The sequence below is a fragment of the Colletotrichum fioriniae genome (genome assembly GCF_027942845.1).
Source record: "Colletotrichum fioriniae strain IMI 355084 chromosome Unknown scaffold_1, whole genome shotgun sequence".
In the NCBI taxonomy this organism is placed as follows: Eukaryota; Fungi; Ascomycota; class Sordariomycetes; order Glomerellales; family Glomerellaceae; genus Colletotrichum; species Colletotrichum fioriniae.
The window spans coordinates 248,299-263,210 of record NW_027076837.1 but is presented as its reverse complement, the minus strand read 5'-3'; the positions used below and the strand labels follow the sequence as shown (position 1 = coordinate 263,210).

The following is a 14,912-nucleotide window of genomic DNA, read 5'->3' as shown; positions in this document are numbered from 1 at the left end:
GCAAACGCCCAGTGGCTCGTTGCGAACAATCTTCAAAAAGCCTATATCCACGTCAGTCAAATTTCGACATCGAAGACACGCCAAACCTCACCATCTTCCTGAGGATACGTCTCGCCGGGGAACTTATCCGTCCAGCCCGCAAAGTACCTCAGACTCTCACTGGCCATCTTCATCTCCAAGCTCCCAAACGTTGCCCATGGCGCTCCCAGAGTGAGGCGGTTGAGGTCCGCCAGGACCTGACCGTGCTGCTCGACCAAATCGGCTAGCTTGTTCAGCATGTCTCGCCTCACAGTCGGAAGCGTCTTTTTCCACTTGGGAAAGGCGGCTTCTGCTGCCGCCACGGCGGCATCGACGTCCTCTTGTCCGCCGAGAGGAATGTCGTCAGCCACGGGAGATTCGTCATTGGGGTTGAAGAGCTCCAGCTTCTTTCTGTTTTTGGAGTCGACATACTAAAATTCTGTCAGTTACGTGGAGTCGTCTCAGAGGAGAGATTTCTGCTCACTTGATTGTTGATGTACAGCTGCTTGGGGAGGTTGGTCTTGCTCCAAGGGAACTCCGACTTGCTGCCGCTCACGGCTTTATTGAATGACGACCCGAATGTATCCATAATGATTAGACACTTTAGGCAACAACACTGTATGAGATATTTCTAGACGATGGATCTCAGAGGGAACTTCGATTAACAGCACAGAGCAGAACGGGCTTGAATGAGCAAATCAATCTTGATGACCTTCTTAACAGCTACAACTCCGGCCATAACCCATTTTGCCAGGGCCCTTTGAGGACCACGGAGATAACTTCGGCGTCCTCCTTCATTCCGGCATCACATAATCACAGCGCATGAATGCACCCTCGATGAGGGGATCGTTGTTCTCGCCTGCCTGGATACGCATGCACGTCGAACTTGGCGCAGCTTACGCAACCTCCTGTGCCAACGAAAAGCTCTTGGGGTTCCACGACACCACACGAGAAACGCCACCAAGCTGCGGGGATCTTTTGTCATACCAAATGTGTAAAGCTGACGATAATACTGGGTCTTTTGTAGAAGATTGAACGCTGAGTAAGTATTGACATCCTAAGTCGAGTTGGTTGTCTAAATTAAGCATAACCGATTCGGGAGAACGGCTGACTTCTTGCAGGATCAACGTTCTCCCCACTTTGGTTCCTGTGATTGGATCGCAACCGTTCATGGCTGCTGAGGTGCAGGACCTATGAGCCGTGTAATTGACATGACTACTGCGTAGAAGGCTTCGATGAAGATAATGATGGAACAAGAGTCATCAACGGAAGGAAAGCTCATCCAGCTGGCGATGACTTCTCAAACCCATAACGAGATGGTGAGCATTCTGACACTAGCCTACTACTCGTGGATTGTTAGTTTGTTTTGTAACTTAGTAAAAGACCAAAAGACCTAGCATTCTCGTTATTTACAGAGCTCACCTGGATTTCACTGTGGCTAATCCCTAGTCAAATGATATGTACCGCTCCCCGTACTGCTCTGCAAACTTCTTGCATCGTTCCTGATATGCCTTATGCTTCCTGATAACCTCATCCGCTGTCTTCATTTCCTCTCTTCCAACTTGATGCCGATGCGCTGCATCAGGCCCGTCTGCAATCCTAACAAAGCGCGCATACGTCCACATCTCAGGGAGCGGCGTATGCTGCGTCAATCCCTGGCCTCCATACATCTGCATGCATTCGTCAATAATCTTCGTAGCCATCATGGGCACCAAGATCTTGCTCTGCGCAATCGCTCTCTTGCCAGCCTTGTTTCCCAAGAGATCCATCGTATCCGCGGCGTTCAAGACGACGAGGCGGGCAGCATCTAGCTCAAGACGCATCTGGGCAACTCGCTCAATGTTGGAATCGAATTCGCCGATGAGCTTTCCGCGGGGCTTCTTGCGGGCGTCGTTGCAGCGAATCAGAGCTAGCTCGTAGGCTCTCTCGCATTGCCCGATTAAGCGCATGCAGTGGTGAATCCGTCCGGGACCCAGGCGGCCTTGGGCGATCTCGAAGGCGCGCCCTTCTCCGAGGATGATGTTTTCTGCCGGGACGTGGACGTTTTCGTAGAGATATTCTCCGTGACCCTCTGGCGCGTGGTCGTAGCCCATGATTGTCAGGTTGCGAACTTGGCTGATTCCCGGCGTGTTGCAAGGGACAATGATCATGGAGTGACGGGACCATTTTGGGTTGTCCGGGTTGGTGCAGCCCATGAGGATGTAGAACGACAAGTCTTTGTTCCAGAGGCAGTTTCCGTAGAGCTTCCTTCCGTTGATTACGTAGAAGTCGCCCTCACGCTTGATGCTGATCCCAATCTGTGTCGCGTCTGAACTCGCTACGTCCGGCTCGGTCATTGAGTAGGCGGAGGATGCAGTGCCATCGAGAAGTGGCTGGAGCCATTTCTTCTTCTGTGCTTCGTTGCAGTATTTGGCCAAAAGCTCGATGTTTCCTGTCTCTGGAGCGTGACAGTTCATCGTCTAAGGCAAGTTAACATATTAGTCTCTCGAACAGCCATAGTGTAAAGACATGTTTCGTACCTGGGCTGCCCAATAACACCGGCCCATGATCTCGGCGCAGCATGAATACTCCAAGTTTGTGAGCCCGGGGCTCTCCTTGAAGTGATTGGGCAGGAAGAGATTGAACAGACCGCGTTCTTTGGCCTTTTTGCGCAGTTCGTGTATCAATGGCGGTGTCGTCCAGCGTCGGGCCTCGAGCTGGGCTTTGAAGACCTGTTCTCTCGGGATACACTCATTTTCGACCCACTCATACACGGCGTTGATCTTCTCGATGGCCAAAGGTGAGAGCTTCGCTTTCACCCACGGCGGCAGGTGAGAAAAAGCAGGACTATCCATGGCGGGGCAACTTAATTATTCGTTGGCTCCGTGGTTGGTATCTCTGACTGGATCATTGGATTTGGATTGTATCCTCGAAATGACCTTCAACTTATAGCGAGAGGCATCAGAGAGTCGAGAGAAGTGTCCCGAGCCTAGTATAGCGACCTTGCCGAGACCATGCCCTGCGCCGTACCAGCAGCCGAGTCCAAGTACCTCAATAACTCCCTTCCATGGCAGACCCCCATATCATCCAGAGCTCAATGCGGCTACAGACGCTAATGATTCAGTGTCCTCGATACATCCCTTGAGTATCAGACGGCCGGGGAATTTGGGGTGGGGCGATGACCTCGGCCCCTCACGGTTCTGTAAGCTTGTGCGGAGTCCACGCGGGGTAGCTCCTCCGGGGATCATCGGCTGTGTGTCAGGATGAGGAGGAGAAGATTGGAACACGAAACAATACGGCACCCATTCACCCACTCATCCACTCAAATCCTTGGTAACGCGCCCTGAGAGGTTGTCCTAGAAGCCAATGAGATCTCGCAGGATTGTCCTCATGTCTGCTCTATTAGGCCGACCCTTTGCCAGCCTCCAAGCTACTCATGCTACGCCTGCCTTAACATTATTGTAGAAATACCTCCTCTACTATCTTACACAATCTGCCTACAGGCCAATTTACTTTGGAGAATCGAATAAGGTTCGCATTGGAGGTGTAAAGAGTAGAAGTACCTTTTCGTGCCTCGTTGTGTGCTCTACTACTATGCTTGAACCCCTTGTGGCCCTACCATAACTTATTTAGTCTACGTAATCGCTACGAAATATGCTTATTTACTGGGTCACGACCTCAGTCCGGATGGTCCCGTCCTATCATAGTTACACTTGGCATAACAAGATGCACTATCATTTCTATTGTTCTACAGATTCTCTTTCGCTGAATTGAGACAACCAGAGGTCGTGTAAACGTCGGTTGCTGCACCTTCGTGTCTGCTTCAAGGCATGGGCATGCAGATATTGAATAGTGCAGCACATCTGGCAACGCTGCCTTTATGGATCTTTTCACCTACCAAGTTTCTATCATATGGAATGACAGGCTTATTCTGGTGTAGACTTCTGTTAGACTGGGCTTTATCCTTTGTACCCTAGGTCCGTCCAATGTCGACTGCATTGACTTTGGTGTTAACCTCCGCTCGGACTCTTGGGCGGTGATGACTGCATTCAAAGTCAGCCAGCAGGGCAGACAGCACCTCTGTGGAAATCAAATTCCTTCCTCTTCTTACTGGTAAGCTCAAGATCCAACTTTCTTAAGAGGCTATTGTTCAATTTAAGCGACCTTGGCACGCAGATAAGCGGACAACAAAAAGTCGACCAGCCCAAATCCTTCTGAGCAACCGACGTTATCAGATCATTTTTTTCTCCGGCCTATGGAATATTCTTTCCCTTTCGCGATATCCTATATCGAATTTGACTCCTGAATTACGCAACTAGAGCGACTATCTCAAGCAAATGAACGGTCACCGACGAATAACTAGGTCATACAAGCGTTCTGCTCAGTGCATGCGTGCTCAATGAGCCACTATGGCAAAGACAACTGAGAGGCATGCCCTGGTAATCGGTTTGTAGCACTGTTCTACAATGACTTTTTATTTCTAACGAGAAGAGACAGGTTCAAGTGGAATCACTGGGTGGGCTATTACCAATGCTATACTTCAAGGCTATCCCAGCCAAGATGCCTTTGATTCTGTGACGGCCCTCACCAATCGCCCCATCACCGAGGACACCACTCAGTGGCCTATGTCGGAGAAGCTTCACGTCGTCAGTGGTGTGAACATCTTAGCTCCTGGTGGACAAGAAGCTCTCGAAACCGATCTCCAGGACAAAGTAGAGAGTATCAAGAAGATTACCCACGTCTACTTCTGCGGTACGCAACGCCAGCGACTGCTTCCACGCCAGACCATGTGCTAACACTACCTACCAGCTTACATCATGAACCTCGACCCAGCAAAGGAATGTAAGATCAACACCGAGCTCGTTTGGAAGACTGTGACTGCCATAGATCGCCTATCCCCAAACCTGCAATTTGTCGTCCTTCCAACAGGCACAAAGGCATATGGCATCCATCTCATGGACCGCTTTCCGTTCGCAAAGGAACTCCCTCTGCGCGAATCGCTACCGCGAATTCCTGAACCACTTGGTTCACAGCTATTCTACTATCACCAGATTGATGCACTGTCAAAGCTTTGCAAAGGAAGGAGTTGGTCTTGGTGCGAAGTCAGAGCTGACACGATTGTCGGCTTTGTGCCAAACAACAATATCTGTTGCGCGGCACAGACTCTGGGTATTTACCTTTCTCTCTTTGCAGAAATCGAAGGAGAGGGAGCCGACTGTCCCTTTCCGGGCAACGAAAAGTGTTGGAATAATCTCAGCCACGAAAGCAACCAAGATATCCTCGCAAAGATTTGCGTACACGCGTCCTTGCATCCCGACGTCACCCACAGACAGATATACAACGCGGGTGACAGCCTTCAACCTTCTTCATGGAGATGTAGATGGCCGGTCATCTGTGAGTACTTTGGTTTGAAGGGGAGGCCTCCTCTGCCAGATCATCAGGCCCCTCAGCCTGAGCACTACCTAATAAAACATATTGAGAAATGGAAAGAGATGGAGAAGAAGCATGACCTCGTTGGCGGTCACATTGTCAACGACCGTACCTTCATTGAGCCAACACACGGCGTGGGAGTGATATACGGTCTGACGAACTTGCTTAATTTCGACAGGCAGCTTGACATGACCCGGTGCCATGAGATGTGGGGTTCTAGTAAGGAGGAAATCGATACGAAAGGGTCTTGGTATACTGTGTTCGACAGGTTCAGAAAGGCTCGAATCATTCCGTAGCGGGGATTTAGTTTCATTCAGAAAAACCAACATCGGCTTGAGCAATTCTTCCTTGTTGGTGAACGGATCCGGTCGGGACTTAGCCCCGGGCCTTAATTTGGAGGCTTTGCCGGAGGTGGCCCCGAAACCAGACCCACACTTCCGGTGAGGTACGTACCATAACCGAAAACAGGATGACACATGCATCCCAGCCACAGTGGCCGTGCGTTACAGTGGCCACCTTACGATGGACGCAGCTGAAATGCAACTTGCGCATTTCAAACATTCCACGCATTCTTTCAATCCGACGCTGCTTGAGGTGAACCGTTTAGAGCACCTTGTTGCTTGCAGAATTTCTTCTTCGAATTTTGGTTTCTTGGGGAGAGTTTCTTCTTGAAGTGAATCGTTCACTTCACTTCCTTTCTTTTACTGTCCTTGCTCAAACTCATACGATTTAAACCCGCCCCGCTGTTCCCGCAAGGTCCCCCGTCAGCTGAGGGTCTCCACGATACGGAAGATAAGACCATCACCCCATCAAGGCCGGGCCTGAAGGCATACTCGGGAGGAAGACGAATATGCTCCTCTTTCCCGATGGCGACGTCAACGGCGACGACGCCAAACGCGACAAGCTCGCCGCCTTGCCCGAGGAGCTTCTCATCGAGACGCTGAACCGCCTCTGCCACAAGGACCTCTGCAATGTGTCGCGCCTAAACAAGCGCTACCATAGATTGGCCGATGCCGTCTTGTACAAGAGTGTTCATTTTCAGAGCCCGGAGCTTCATCTTACTTTCAGCGAATCGCTGGGCCGCCGGCCGCGGCGTGGTTCTGCCATTAATGAGGTGAAATTGATTTATCCTAATGAGGAGCTTTCGCGCCTGGCTCTCGACGCACCTGTCCACAACTCTCACTATGACCCCACGCGGTCCGACACTCTTTCGCGCACACTTTCCGTAATGTCAAATTTGGAGAAACTCGACATTGCTGTTCCTCACGTCCTCTTGCACGGCATCGGCACCCTTTTCAACGGGCCGTTCGATTTGGCGTACCTCAAGGAGTGCACATTATTCTACCAGTGCGCCGATGACGCCTACTGGGACCTGCGAGAAAACATCCACATCTTCGCTCACCCCACGCTGGAGACCCTGATCATCAAACGAGCCAAACTCGACGAGAAAGGATTCGACTTCATGGAACGCCCTCACGAGACGGGCCTGAAGAAGTTGCACCTGATCGAATGCGACATCAACGATGACGGACTTTCAGACCTTCTCGAATTCCCAGAGGGCCTGGAAGAGTTTGTCATGACGCAGACGGCAGAGCCGAAGCCCGAGCTGGAGGAGAGCTCCGACAACTTTGCCGACTACGTCCTCGCCCTCAACTCCCAGGCACACTCACTCAAGACGTTCACCATTGACTCGCCAACGCTCGGCTGTCGCAAACCGTTGAGGATGAGAGAATTCGAGGCGCTCAAGAGTATGAGGATGAACTGGGACTACCAGCTCTTCGGCAAGACGTCTAAGAAGCCGCGCATGCACTCGGTCGGCCTCCCACCAGAGATGGAGGTCTTGGAGTTCTTCAACGAGATGGGCTCCGACGAGGAGGTGACGGATCTCCTTCTCTACACGATCCAGACCAAGGACGTCGTCGCCAAGGCCTGGAAGACTTTCGTGGTGCCCGAGGGTGATGCTGGAGTTTCGCGCGAGATCAAGGAAGCGTGTAGAGAGCACGGCTTGCAACTGGATGTTATTGGGGCATTCGACACGGACGGCGATGCTGACTAGAAAGAAAATGACATAGAAACGAGAGGCCAACAAGAGGAGACCAGAAGACTTGGAGTGCGAGAAGTCAAAGTAAAGACAGAGGGACAGCAAACTATACGTAGAAAAGTATAAACGAAGAGTAGATGAAGATTAGATGACAATAGACGAAGACCAAGACCACATCCATTAGACCCAGTGCTTTGATCCAGACAGCCTTTTTTCCAAATTTAAACAGTGAACGTTTGGGCGTTTGCATAATTGGTTTCATGCTGTCCGCGCCAGGTGAGCCGGACCGGAAAAGGTCACCGTGAATCCCGGCTCCACTAGTCGCGGTCAGAGTTCGGGCCCACCCGGCCGCCGTCTCCGGACTTGCGGAACCTAGTGCCGGCCAGGTTTCACACTCCAGATTTGACATCAGCTGAATGACGAAGCTTTAACTATTTACTACCTACCTATCCAGAAAGATAGTGCATGCAGCCACATTTCTCGACCCAATGAACACGATACTCTGAACCGGAGTGTCCTCCGAAGCATACCCTATACCTACGTTAGAGAGCGTCAAAAAGCATCACGCCATCGGGTATTAACCGACCAGCTGGATAGAGGCCTATAGAAGCGCACGATGTCAGAGCTCCCACCGGCATACTGGATGTAGGGAGAAAGGGAGTCAGGAGCGTACCGGTCAAGCAATGTCCCGGAAGAAGCAGACCAGTCAGAGGCCAGACGGCTATGCATGATGGTCTGTAGGCTTCCACTTCACAGACAGCTGACGTAGCTTTGCGGGAGGAATCCAGACGTGTCGGATGCAACGTTCTTTCAAATGATTGTTGAGTCAGGCTTACATATGATGCGGCAGACGGTCTTGGACACTCCATCTCCTTGAGTCTCTACAAAGTGCGTCGACTATTAGGCCGCTACTGTCTACTCCTTCAGGGCGGGTTACCACTCGTAGCACGGAAGAGGCCGTACAGGGGAAATAACCCATGCCGTATCTTAAGATTGCCAGAGCGGGACAGGAAGTCGGTCGAAGTCTGACACAATGCCACTGAAGTCGTTGGCTTTTGCCTTTGGTGATGGGAAACTGGGCAATGGCCTGCACAGGAGCTTATTCAGGCTCTCATCTGGGCGCTTCAAGTCAAACTAAGCGTGGACAAAGCCGCCAATTTCCCACAGAAATCAAAGGCATTGCATAAAGTCGCGCCTCTGTATTGTTCAGCCAGTAGCTGTGATATTTCCACCGTCATATTCACCATTAACCATCTAGGCCAGCCGGCTTTTGCTCTCTGGCCTCGCTGTCGCCGTTGCCTTGGCCGCTGCCTCAGCCTTTTGCTTCCGAATCGCCGTGCTACTAATCTTGGATGCGAAATTCTCCGTCTCGCTCGCCCCGTCTCCTTGCTCACTGGCATCCAATACCTCCACTTCAAATGTCTCCAGCGGCTTCCACCCTTGCGCCGTCCGCTTGTCGTTGACAGCCTTTCCTCCCGACCGCGTCTCGCCCGAGTACACGAGCACATCCATCTCCTCCAGTGTCACCGTCGGGCCATAGACGTCCTGGAACTCGACACACTCGACGACGATGGCGCCGTCGCGGAAGGTAGCCTCGACGCGGCCCGGTTGTCTCGTCACCGTTTCTGCCGGGCTTGTCTTCTTCTTCCACCCGCTCTTGTCTAGCTCGAGAAGAGATGATAGAAATTCGAGGGTGTAATTGGTTCTGTCATCCCATGATTGCACGAGCTCTGCGTGTTTCTTGTTTACCAGCATCTGGTCTCCGGTGATGCCGACGATCAAGCGGCAATGCGATGTTGAGTCCTTGACCGGCACCCGGAGTAGAAGTACAGCGGCCGTGAGGAGTAATTTGTGGCCTGGGTGTAAATGGTCGAATGTGCCCCCTACACAGACGATGTTGTATCCCGGGGTATCTTGCACTGGATCCTCGCTCGATCCCTCGACATTCATACTCAGACCTGCCTCGACAACCACCAGTTGCGACTGCAAAATCGTTTGCCTACTCTCAGCGAACTTGAGATACGTCGACAATGTACGATAGCCTTGTTCACTATTGATATGGAAGATGAAGTTCCAGGGGTGGTATGCCGAGGCAAAGGTCGGAAGGTCCACGACCGTTGTGTTATTAGGATCGATGGCGGCCTGAAAATCCGGCGCGAACCTTCGATTGGCATCGTGGTCCACCAAGACGACGCGTGCGTCAACCGCGCCAGGTCCCCCGTCGACATCGCTGGCAATGGCCTGCTCGGCGCATATCAGGGCGATGAGGCTGTAGAGACCGGCGATAAGAGACTGGGTAGCTGGCCATGACAGCGATTTGGTTTTTGGTGATGCCCCGCGGAGAAGAGGGCCAACGACGGCTACAATGAGGACGGAAGACCGACTTGGGTTCTTGAGTTTGGATAGGACTGCCTGTAGCGAGGGACGGTATGCGGCGCTGAGCGAGGCCCGTGATGGTGGCTGGGTGGGAAGCGGGAGGAGCAGTAGGCTCGGGTAGTCTTGAGAGCCCATTCTGGGAGTCCGTTCGTTTTTGCACGTGACAAGCTGTAAAGAGATACGAAGAGTAGACACAAATGGTATACTATAGACAGAATTAGCAAGTAACGGCGAAGTGTGCCTCAATCACGGATACAGCAGTTCAGTTGAGTTGAATCCGGTGCTGTGAGGTGTTGTTTCCCTCGGGCGGGTGGGGTGATTCCGCAGGGTAGCTCTTGCTGCCAGGCCGAGGTGAGGGGGACGAGTCAGAGTGTGGGGCTCGCGCTAGCGATGCTGATTCATCCTTGCCGCTGCGGAGATAACGCGGGGCTGCGTCACTGCCATGTGATTGGCTGATCCAATTTCCACTCGCCAAGTACGTACCCTGCCGTGTCTTGTCTGTCGACCTCCAATTCTCAACCAACCTCTTTTCATCATGTTCAACTTACAACAACATGTTGGTCAACTCTCCTCTACGTTTTGCTATTGACGAGATCCAGAGAAATTTCAGACTTTCCCTCTCAGTACGATGATGCTATCTGCTGCATTCTGCCTACAATGACGTAATGGCCCATCCTTCCTGGACCGTCAACATGTCGTCAGCTTCTAGAGAAGAGGAGCCAACCCAGCTGCTGTCCGCTTCGTCCGCCGCGGAAAACTGTCGGCAAATCCGCGTCGTCTAATTCGACATCGGATCTCGACGTTCAATGTCACTGCGCCGTCCATCTGCGGCATCCGGTGGACCTCACAACCTTCCCCGCATCCGACGTGCAACCATCTTTGTTAATGGGGCGTCCAGACCTTTTCCATTCTCCCCTCGGACAACATCCTGCCGACATGGATTCTTGTCGTGGTTGTCGTCGTCCCATATGGAGTATACCCCCTCTCTTTGTGGTATCCATATGGCCGACCCAGTCCTGGCTCCTCCAGCCTCCCGTGGCCCACTATCCCCAGACCATTGACTGTGGGTTCGCCGGATATCCAGCATCAAGCTCCCTCCGTCTGGGGTAACGGAGTGCCCTGGTTCCATTGGGCTGCTTTAGTTCAATTATTTCTCCTAGTCTATCGGGCAAGAGTGAGATTCGCCGTCGCGACAAGTGTCGCATTCGCTGGACCATCCCGGACTCCAGTCCCGAGCTCGGAGCTTTCACGAATCCCCCAACGCAGCCAAGCTCTGAGTTCGGATCCGCAATGGCTCGCTGCAAGTGTAAGATTGGGGAAACAAGCTGTCTTGAACCGTCTCCTCGCCATGCACCTCCGCCTGCACCTGCACCTGCACCATTCCATCCCACCACATCTGAGCTTGCTTGCCCGGGATCCACTGCCCTTCCGCTGTCTCTACCAAGCCGGCATTCCTCTCCTGGCCAACAACCTGAACGAAACCTGAAAGAGGGGTGGCCTGCCTACGTGACACTCCTAGGGCCCCGTTGTTTGTCGTCACGGTGGGGTCCAGCATTGAGTCTTGACATTCTTGGACTTGCTCGTCCTCCATCTTCGGCATTCTCGCCGTTGGACAGCCGTTCCCCTCTGATTTTGCACTCGTTTTCCAGTATCCTTCCTCGAACTCGACTGGGTCGTCATTTGCGCAATCCCATCATCGTGATACCTTACACGTTCCCACGTATAATTCCATTAGTACCCGGAAAGCTGTGGCTCTTTACAAAAACGTAGGATACGAGACCATGACCATCATCAAGGATGAAGCCGGGCAAGGCTCAAACGATGATGCCGGAATCACCGCACAAGAAAACACTACTCCTCGCATACCTTCAACCCGCCAAGCCAAGAACCAACAGGTAAGGCATAGAGCATCTGTCGCCTGCGCCTCTTGTCGGGACAGAAGAATCCGCTGTGTAGTTCCAAAGGGCGAGTCGGAGTGCGTCCAGTGCAAAAAGGCCGGTAATGAGTGCGTCATCAAGAATGACGATGAGCGGCGGCGGTATGTATACTTGAGCCGAATTTTCCCAATTGAATTCAGTGTTATCTGAAATGCTGACAAAGTCACCAGACCAATATCAAAGGCGTACATGTCGTCTTTGTCCGATCGCATTGCGATGCTTGAGGGCATGCTGCAGGAGAAGGGTGTTCAACCTCCACCAGCCGTGCATCCCCCGAAGACGAGACACGAGACCCAGCAGTTATCGGAAGAGCCAAGAGAGCAAAGGAGGTTTCCAGTCAAGAGACCAACTGCCCCCGAGGTCCCCTCGCCTCCGGATTCCGGAAACGATGACTACTCAGTACAAGGCAGCGACCACGCAGAGAACACGTCCACCACGAGCCCCTGCTTCCATATTCATGTAGAAGAACAATCTGCATTCCGTATACTGGATTCAACACGAGAGAACGTTGTCCACAGGCTTCTATCGACGAGAGGGAATCTTTCATTTGACCAGCTATCTGGACGGCTCCGCTTTTTCGGCCCGACGGCCAATTCTCATGTTTACTACGCCGACACTAGTGATAGCTCGCGGTCTCGTGAACCATCAGAGCAGATACGGCGTGCTGAACGCATTATTCGGACACTGACAGCGACGACTCACGACTACCTCATGAACAATTTCTGGACGCACTACAACAGTGTGCTCAAAATTATTCACAGAGAATCGTTCGAATCCGATCGAGAGTCGCAAAGCCCAAAATTCTACTCGTCGTTCCTGCACATCGCAATCTTGGCTATGGGCTTCCGATTTGCTGATTGCAGTCGTGACGACATGAAAAGAATGGCTTTGGGGAACCGGGAGAGCACTTTGCACAGGGAGGCCAAGTACATGCTCGATGTCGAACTGGAGAGACCTGGTGGAATACCCAGCGTACAGGCCCTCCTTCTTCTCGGCGACCTGGAATGCGGCGTTGGCAGAGATAATACTGGGTGGATGTATGCTGGTAAGCTAATCGCGTGCCTCTTCAAAGAACACATAATAATGATGCTTCATCAGGGATGGCGAATAGATTAGCTTTTGACATCGGGCTCCATTTGGACTGCCGTAACAGTGGTTTTGACGAACAGGAGCTCGACATCCGCCATATGGTGATGAGAGCCTGTGTGATATACGACAAATATTGGTCCCTATTCCTGGGTCGGCCCACGAGCATCAAAAGCCAAGATGTCGGCATGGATCTGCTATCGCGGCGCTTCTCACAGCTCACGTCGCTCATGGGAACGCCTGGGCCCACTAACAAGGAGAATCAAACTGTGGAAATCTACGATCAGCTCGTTGAGTTGATGGAGCTTGCGGGTCGTATAGTGGAAGCTAGAGACAGCCGGCAAGCACCAGCGAGTCTTCATAAGAGAGACGGAGCGGATAGCGAAGAAGATGCGTATGTTCAAAGCACCAACCTCGATCGCCAATTGCAGAATTGGTATAGGCGGTTGCCGGAATATTTGCAGTGGAAGCCTGCCAACATCAAGCATGCACCGTTCAGCTACTTCCTTCTTCACCAGCAATATCACGTGTCGATGATATTGCTGCACCGTTCGTGGGCGAATTACGAAGAAGTTTCTGGCGATACCATTAGCACTGACGCAAACCTTACGCCAAACTCGAACCCTGACTCCAAAGACACATCCGACCATCATCAATTCAATCACTCCCTAGGGACGAACATGTCACAATCAACCACAGACACAGGCCGAGTTGCATCATCGCGCAGTATCTGTAGTTTCCATGCGATTAGAGTGGCTAGAATCTTCTGGCAACACCGACAACGTTTTGACGGTACCAAGATATTCATCACCGGCATTCAGCACGCCGGTACTGCAGCAATTGCTCTGATTGCGGCACTGGCATATCACCGTTGCGAGTCTGATAGGCGAACGTACCTCGGATACCTAGAGATTCTGGCCAGCGCTATCAGCGACATGAGTCAAGCCTACCAGCCAGCAGCACGCATGGACAACCTACTGAAGGCGGTGCTTGAGAAACTCCGGACCGACAACGACAGTCTCGACGGTGCCAGCCAGCCGCCTATCATATTGACGGGCAGCGAAAAGAGTCTCCTTTCAAGCCCTGGCTGGAGGGGCAATACGGACAGCATCTACTCCGTTCTACCAGCTAGACGTGAGGCGGAAGTCAGGAACAGCCCACCGAATAAAAGACGTCGCCCATCGGCGAGCAGTCGGAGAGCGTCCGAGTTCGCTCGCCCGCCCTTACCTTTCTTCGGCGCCAAGACACAGTCGTCTACACGCAGGTCGTCGCAGAGCAACGTGTACGCAAACATCAGTTCTCCGTTGGAGCCCGCGGCGTACGTTCCAAACGGAAACGATCATCAGCTATTCAATCTAGACTTTCTCAATGGTTCGGCGATAGATAATGATAGAGAAGACGAAGCTTCGGATGCCAAGAGCAAACCTGTGGAGGATTGCATCTTTGTTTCGCCACTGTCCAATAGCTGGGCACAGGACAATACGACCAACGGTAACGCATCGCCGTCTCAAAAGGCGAATCTGCGGTATGGCGATTTAGAACTGAACGATTGGGAGTCTGGAGCATCCGGGATCGGTCTTGAGTCACTGTCCAGCTTCCAGCTCAGTGGTGGAGGGGAAAGTAGCCGGGAAAGCCAGCAAAAGGTCCACAAAGATGAACCCACCCAGAGCAGTCTCAAGAGCGAGGCCAAGGGCACAGTCATGGATCAAGGAGGTTTCGGGCCCTTTGGCCATGAGGCCATGGACTGGATGGGTACCGATGGTGGCCTGGATACCATGACCTCTGTGAGTCTGATTGAGCTGGTGCAGAGTTCCATTGCTGGTAAGGCAGAGAGGCGTCCGGCGGACGAAGCGCCCAGAAACCACGAACTGGACTTTTTGAGCTTCTGAGTCGACCTTATCGCATGGGAACACAGACCCGGTTCTTCTTCTTTAGCATCCCCCCTCTTTTTCTCTCTCTCACTCTTCGTTACTCCATCTTGGGCGTTGGTAGTTCATGGAGTTTGCGGGCTTGGTTCGTTTCTTGACATTTGTACCTGAGTACTC

At 52.3% G+C, this 14,912-nt stretch overlaps 6 protein-coding genes across 6 annotated transcripts; 3 read left to right on the top strand and 3 right to left on the bottom strand.

Moving 5' to 3' along the window:
• Positions 1-56: 56 nt before the first annotated feature.
• On the bottom strand, positions 57-607 carry N0V96_000067 (uncharacterized protein; the record flags this gene model as incomplete). The annotated part of the gene is made up of 2 exons (XM_065755818.1): positions 57-449; positions 503-607. The coding sequence occupies 2 exons, from the start codon at positions 605-607 to the stop codon at positions 57-59; spliced, it is 498 nt and encodes a 165-aa protein (XP_065615058.1).
• An 856-nt stretch (positions 608-1,463) lies between these two features.
• N0V96_000066 (uncharacterized protein) lies at positions 1,464-2,852 on the bottom strand (the record flags this gene model as incomplete). The annotated part of the gene is made up of 2 exons (XM_053191792.1): positions 1,464-2,477; positions 2,538-2,852. The coding sequence occupies 2 exons, from the start codon at positions 2,850-2,852 to the stop codon at positions 1,464-1,466; spliced, it is 1,329 nt and encodes a 442-aa protein (XP_053050876.1).
• A 1,576-nt stretch (positions 2,853-4,428) lies between these two features.
• Positions 4,429-4,793, top strand: N0V96_000065 (uncharacterized protein; the record flags this gene model as incomplete). The annotated part of the gene is made up of 2 exons (XM_065755817.1): positions 4,429-4,436; positions 4,553-4,793. The coding sequence occupies 2 exons, from the start codon at positions 4,429-4,431 to the stop codon at positions 4,791-4,793; spliced, it is 249 nt and encodes an 82-aa protein (XP_065615057.1).
• A 1,484-nt stretch (positions 4,794-6,277) lies between these two features.
• On the top strand, positions 6,278-7,483 carry N0V96_000064 (uncharacterized protein; the record flags this gene model as incomplete). Its single annotated transcript, XM_053191793.2, has 1 exon — positions 6,278-7,483. The coding sequence occupies one exon, from the start codon at positions 6,278-6,280 to the stop codon at positions 7,481-7,483; it is 1,206 nt and encodes a 401-aa protein (XP_053050877.2).
• Positions 7,484-8,722: 1,239 nt separating this feature from the next.
• On the bottom strand, positions 8,723-9,979 carry N0V96_000063 (uncharacterized protein; the record flags this gene model as incomplete). The annotated part of the gene is made up of 1 exon (XM_053191794.2): positions 8,723-9,979. The coding sequence occupies one exon, from the start codon at positions 9,977-9,979 to the stop codon at positions 8,723-8,725; it is 1,257 nt and encodes a 418-aa protein (XP_053050878.2).
• Positions 9,980-11,641: 1,662 nt separating this feature from the next.
• N0V96_000062 (uncharacterized protein) lies at positions 11,642-14,756 on the top strand (the record flags this gene model as incomplete). The annotated part of the gene is made up of 5 exons (XM_065755816.1): positions 11,642-11,739; positions 11,787-11,882; positions 11,952-12,826; positions 13,048-13,261; positions 13,619-14,756. The coding sequence occupies 5 exons, from the start codon at positions 11,642-11,644 to the stop codon at positions 14,754-14,756; spliced, it is 2,421 nt and encodes an 806-aa protein (XP_065615056.1).
• Between the last annotated feature and the right edge of the window lie 156 nt (positions 14,757-14,912).